This window comes from Papilio machaon, chromosome 18 (assembly GCF_912999745.1).
Source record: "Papilio machaon chromosome 18, ilPapMach1.1, whole genome shotgun sequence".
NCBI lineage: Eukaryota > Metazoa > Arthropoda > Insecta > Lepidoptera > Papilionidae > Papilio > Papilio machaon.
In genome coordinates, this window is record NC_060003.1 from 60,314 (window position 1) to 66,860 (window position 6,547).

General features: G+C 44.6%; 2 protein-coding genes across 2 annotated transcripts; one reads left to right on the forward strand and one right to left on the reverse strand.

Moving 5' to 3' along the window:
• On the reverse strand, positions 1–4,257 carry LOC106715534 (actin-related protein 10). Its single transcript, XM_014508836.2, has 8 exons — positions 4,027–4,257; positions 3,574–3,726; positions 3,276–3,384; positions 1,344–1,452; positions 1,086–1,229; positions 793–992; positions 586–713; positions 1–512 (listed from the first exon to the last, which is right to left on the reverse strand). Exons 1-8 carry the CDS (start codon positions 4,101–4,103, stop codon positions 278–280), a joined length of 1,155 nt encoding a protein of 384 aa, XP_014364322.2. The 5' UTR covers positions 4,104–4,257; the 3' UTR covers positions 1–277.
• Positions 4,258–4,845: 588 nt separating this feature from the next.
• LOC106715532 (small glutamine-rich tetratricopeptide repeat-containing protein alpha) lies at positions 4,846–6,432 on the forward strand. The gene has a single exon (XM_014508833.2). The coding sequence runs from the start codon at positions 4,981–4,983 to the stop codon at positions 5,833–5,835; it is 855 nt and encodes a 284-aa protein (XP_014364319.2). The 5' UTR covers positions 4,846–4,980; the 3' UTR covers positions 5,836–6,432.
• Positions 6,433–6,547: the final 115 nt, after the last annotated feature.

Here is a 6,547-nt window from a genome sequence, read left to right on the forward strand (position 1 = left end):
TAAATGATAAGTATTTAATGAGTTATATCTCAGTTTTACATGTTCACATTATCACTGGAAACTCGGTTTTAAGAGTCATTGAATGAGCGAAAGCGATACATTTTAAACTTATTTCTATACAGTTCAGATGTTCTCAAAGAAGCCTCCCCCTGACCCCCCTGCGGTGGAAATACTTTCAGGGGCCCTTTCATCCGCCTTCGTAATGAATAAAGAATATAATTTAATATTATTTAGAGAGGATTAAAATGAGTCTCGTCATCTCCCTCGCCGAGAGCGTCTACTGCATGTCCCAGTGCGGGTGTGAGGGCGGCGTGTTGTGCAGCAGACACGCCCAGTCCCGCAGCCGCCGCGTGCGCGCGTACGTCTCCCGCGACACGCCCCGCCCCTCGCCCCCGCCCCCGGCCCCGCCCCCCGCGCACGCCGCCCCGCACAGCGCCCCGCCCACCCACGCCACGCTGTTCTCGTGCGCCGGCGCGGAGTGGAACTTGAACTCCAGCTCCCGCAGCCGCTCCCTGCGCGCGCGACCGAGACTGTTACATCTTTACCTAGCTTTGCTAACACTTACGATACTTGTTCAAAACGTACTTGTACGGCGGCTGGTCGGCGAGGTGGCGCAGCTCCTGCGCGAGGCGCGCGCGCAGCCCCGGCAGCGCCGCGCCGCCGCCCGTCACCAGCACCGAGCCCGCCAGCGAGCGCCGCGCGTCTATCGGACACTGCGCACACAACTCACTGGTTACACTCTCCTCCGCTGACACCTGCGCGGTGAGGGCGGGGGCGGGGCGGGAGCAGCACCTGCACGATGCACTGCAGCACGATGTCCGGCAGCGAGGCGAGGTCGTTGTCGCGCGCGAACAGCGGCTCCGCGGCGAGCGCGCGCGCACGACGCGACACCAGCACGTCGGCGCCGCGTCGCGTCTCGCGCACGTCCGCGGGCACGCCGCGCTCCGCCCAGCGCAGCGCCGCCTCGCGCCCCGGCACGAAGCACGCGCGCACTGCATTGTACCAACATTGACACCACGCATTTGTACAGCCCGCAGTAGTCGGAGCTCGCACACGGCCGCCGATAGACGTTCAGCCGGAGTCACCTTTGATGTCGTCGAGGACGTCGTCGGACAGGTGCAGCTCGCGGCCGTTGTCCTCGTCCAGCAGACGCGCCAGCTCGGCGTTGACGGCGCGCGCGCCCAGCGGCTGAGACTGCAGCGCGCGCAGCACCGGGCACCCGTGTACCACTGCGCACGCGCACGTTACACCATCAATGTAGGCAGAGTGGGCAGGGGGCAGGGGCAGGGGGCAGGGGCAGGGGGCAGGGGCAGGGGGCAGGGGCAGGGGGCAGGGGGCAGTACCTGCAGTGACCTCGGCGTCGCGCGCTCCGATGGAGACGACGAGCACGACGGGCGCGGCCAGCGTGAGCGCGCTCGCCCGCCCGCTGTCCACCCACAGCGCACCCGACACCTGCACACATACACACGCTGGCCGGTCTTTGCTGACAGAAGTACAGTTGCACGTATTTGACAATTATATCCCACACAATGGTGAATATTTATTTACTCTAATTTATTTATTTATTTATTTATTTAATTCTAGGAAGACCAACAGCCATTTTAACAAAGTAGGTAAGACAGTAATTAATACAAACATAGCCAATAATAGGTCCTCACAAATAGAAACAATTTAAACAATTCTTTTGCGCGAACAGAATATAAAAATACAAACAAAAAGTCAAAAAAAAAAAAGCACAAGAAACTACAAAGATTACTAAAAAGAGAAACTTGATCTAGTTTAATTATTATAGTTTACAGTTTGTTCTTAATGAAAAAGTTTCGATAGAATGCCTGTTTTACAGAATTAGTTGTGGAATTAAAAATATCTAAACTAGAACTTTTAGAGTAACTGTTAATAAGAAAGCCAGCGCGCCACATAAATGAATTTTGACGATAGTTAGAAGATGCCATAGGGAGATGGATAGGAGTGTGGTGACGTGCTGATTTCTTTGGTACAATAAATGATACGTTGGTGAGAAGAGAGGGACAGTCAATATTACCATTTATAATGTTTACCATGAAGGTTATGTCTGCTACTTCGCGTCGAACAACAAGAGGGAGAATATGAAAAGTACTACATAAATTTAGATAATCTTGTGAACGATAATTGTAATTTAACCGGAAGCATAAATATTTAATAAACTTTTTTTGAATATTTTCAATGCGGGAGATGTATATATTATATCGCGGGTTCCATACTTGACTGGCGTACTCGAGTATGCTGCGTACATAAGAACAGTACAATATCTTATAGGTCTTCGCTTTCTTGAAGCTATGTGACGTACGCATTACGAATCCTAGAGCGTTATATGCTTTGGATATGATGGCCTCAATATGATCATCGAACAATAATTTGTGGTCATGAATAACACCTAAATCTCTAACTCGGAGACATCTTTGCAACCTTGTCTGTTTAATTGTGTAATCAAATGAGATCGGGTTAATTTTCCTGCCGTATGTTACAACCATACACTTCGAGGGATTCAAGTCTAATTTATTTTGGATACAGTAATCGCTAAGGCGATTTAGATCAGACTGCAGTGCAATGGCGTCGTCAAATGTTGAAACACAAGAAAATATTTTCATGTCATCTGCGAAACAAAGAAGATGTGAATAATGGAAACATTTATCGATATCGTTGACAAAGATTAGGAACAGTAGAGGCCCGAGCAAAGAGCCCTGTGCTATACCGCTAGGCAATGGTATCCAGCTAGAAACATAGTTATTTATGACAACGGCCTGCGAACGATTAGATATATACGACGAAAACCATCTAAGAAGGTCTCCACGTATGCCTATCAGTTGTAGCTTGTATAGCAACACCTTATGGTCAATTCGATCGAAGCATTTACTATAATCAGTGTAAACCACATCGACTTGCTTTCCTTTGTCCATCGCTCCAGTTATGAAGTCATTAAGGATGACGAGATTGGAGGTGGTGGACCGACCTCGAAGGAACCCATGCTGGACGCTACTAAATGAATGTTTTAAAGCTGCGTATAGCTGATTGTATATTATTTTTTCAAGTACTTTAGCAAGTACACACAATTTTGAAACTGGTCTGTAATTGGTCACATCGGTTCTCGAACCTTTCTTATGAACAGGCGTAACATATGCACGTTTCCACAATGTTGGGAAAGTACATTGAGACAAGGATTTTTGAAATAACAGCGTAACCGGGACAGACAAAGATTCGGCACAGTTGATTGATTAATGATTATGTATTCTCGGTACCTCGTAATGTATGAAGAGGACTTTGGCGAGGGTCTCCCGGAAGAGTGTGGGCGTAAGCAGGGATTCCACCACCACTACGCGGCGCTCTTTTGGGTTCACCAACACATGTCTGAAACATTATCAAATACAGAATTTTAGTTTGTTCCGTTTTTGTCAGACGACAAACATGGGACCATAGTTTATTATAAACTGTTGTATTATTCAGGCAATATACACATATGTGTTTTATAACTATCTTGACATTACAAAAATAATAGATGTCATGTATTCATATATAGGTGTAAATGTACAGCCTTACCTGAAATATAACAAATGGAGCATATGAACAAGATTGTCATAGAGTTCCTGCGGTGTGCGGTAGTCATACAATCGCTTGTAGCGGCGCTCGGCCTGGCACCAGAACTCGGAGCGCACGATGCAGCGTGGCGCCGCCTCGCCCGTGAACCCGAACCTGCAATTACAATAAACCTTCTTTAAACAAAACACACATAGAATTGCTAAGTTCCATTATTTATTTTTTTCATTTACCAAAAATTTACATAGAAAGGAGATGTTCGTAGTAAAACAATAAAATAATGGAGTTGTTTGCAAGCAGTCACTATTAGAGCAGAGATTAAAAACAAGGAAACTCAATAAAACAAAAGAACCAGAAGTGAAAATGAAAAATATGTGCGAGTTAGATTCAGCAGCGATTTCATTGTTTTACTTAATGCTTATTTCATGCATTTAAAAGAATTAAAACACTTAATACTTGGTGTAATCAGTTCCAAGATCCAAGACGACTGCTTGTTTTTCTTGAATAAGCGCAATGCCCTCGTAGAGCGCCATGGCTTTGTGGTAAAATTTTACTTTATTCGAAATTTTAAGACATTTCCTGTTCACAATTTAAACTTTAAACAAGAAAGTTTTTATTTTAAAACTTTATTATTATAACTTCCACGATTGCCTACAGTGACAGTGACAGACAGCAACAGTCAAAAACAATGACGCATGAAGCTGTCTCGCTGACTGCTGAGCTGACGGATGAAATTGACAATTGACAATACAGTTGATTTTTTTTTCGCCCATGGCGCAGGCTATTCGACCATACACAATACAGTTGATATTTTTGACAAAGTTTAAATATCGCACACTGTTTTTCCACTTTTTCGCACTCTTGATGTTTGCATTTTTGTATTCTTACAGATTACAATTATATTCAACGTGTATTAGACAGATATCTTGTGTCGGCGGCCAAGACCCACTTTGGGTCACTGCGCCAGCGAAGTAAGTAAGTATTAGACAGTAATAAGTATAAAATATGTTAAATAAGTTAAAGTATGAATTAAACTTACGTCGGAAATTGCCATCTCCGAAACGGATACATTTAATGTAAACCAGTAAAACCTACCGGAATATTTTGTAAATACTAACCGTGGTTAAATCGGTTCAGTCGTTTGAGATTAGCGCGTGAACCATGAAAAATAGACAACCTGAAAAACAAACAAACCGATTAACAAAAAAAAATTGAGTGGCAGTATGAATGTCTTGTTTTGACCGGAATAAAAAAATAAAGACAATGATTTGACATCTTGTAAAAGTTGTCAATTGTCATGTTTTGTCTCTGCGCAGTTGTCAGTGTCGAGATTGGTTCCAATTAAAGAAATCTTGCAATTGCAGTACACCATTCTGTTTTTGGATTTACTTAATACTTTAATTACTCAAAATGTCAGAGATAAAAATTGTCGCAGCAAGTATAGTTAACTTTTTGAGAAAGCAGTTAGAGGAGGAGTCGTTAAACAGCGACTCCAAAGAGAGCGTAGAAGTCGGCGTGCAGTGCATAGAGACCGCTTTCGATTTGAGTCGGGAAGAGCTGAGCAAAGGCGTAGATTTGCTGCAATTGGTTCGGCAACAGCGCGGCACAGATGCCGCCGGTCGCGCCGAAGCCGAGAAACTTAAAAATGAGGGTAACGATTGCATGAAAGCGGAAAAGTACCGCGAAGCTTTCGAAAAGTACACGAAAGCCATCAAAATCGATCCTCGTAATGAAGTGTTCTATTGCAATCGGGCCGCCGCACACTTCAAGCTCGGCGAACACGAAGCGGCGATAGCAGACTGCATGGAGGCCCTCGTGCTGCAGCCGAACTACGGCAAGGCACATGGGCGGCTGGGATTGGCACTGGCGGCGTTGGACAGGCATCGGGAGGCGCGTGCCGCTTTCGCCCGCGCTGCGCAGCTCGATCCCGACAACGAGTCTTACAAGGAGAACTTGCGCTTGGCCGACGAAAAACTGAATCAGGCCGGACAACGAGAGACTTTGGACTTGGGTGGTTTATTACAGAACCCAGCACTTTTAAATATGGCAACAGAGATGCTCTCCGATCCCAATATGCAGAACCTTATATCTGGACTAATGAACAATTCGGGCACATCTCCCGGCTCCGGTGGAATGAATGTTCTACTAGAGGCGAGCCAGGCTCTGGCACAGCATATGCAGGCTGCCAACCCCGACCTGGTGGACCAGCTGAGGCGTCAGGTGCGCCCTCCTGGCCCGGGCGACGACCAGCCCCCGTCCCAGTGAGCATCTGGCTGAGGCAGACGGCGTGTAAGAGACTGATGGCCTTCATTTCTCACTCTTATTGATACATGTTGCATGTATATAATAATCACCATCCTGAGTCATGTATTTTATTTGCAAAGCAAAGCCTCCATTACCCGCTGCCAGACATTACATTTGCTGCACACAACGGCTCTGCGTGATGTTTTATATCTGTTTTGTCTTCTTCGTCATTCTTTTAGTTGCTTTTGTTTCCTGTGGCGGTGCTTGCATATGTTTAATGGTGGTTTTAATTATTTTTGTTCAAATGTGTTTTTGCAGTTTGTTAGTTTGTTACATTTGGTAAATTAGTATGGCCCACACTTTTAATATTACAAATAGGGAATATCTTTCCTGACACATTATATAGAAGATACTACTGGCATTACTAACGTAAACTGTTAAAAAATTTATAAATCAATGTGTAGTACTATATTGTGTTATATATTTAGTACATACAGCAGTACAGGACTCTAATGTGAACTCTGATAGCTGGAAATTCTGCATTTGTTACTATCAATATAGAAGTTTTGTAGTTTGGACATTGTTGTCATATATAAATAAACAAACTGTCTTACAGAGACAAGAAATCTTATTATTTTAAACATTGTGATGATTCTAATAAATGTACATAAGAAAAAAATATCAAACTAGTCATTTATTTCCCTTTGAATAATTTGGTTTTTAAAATGATACT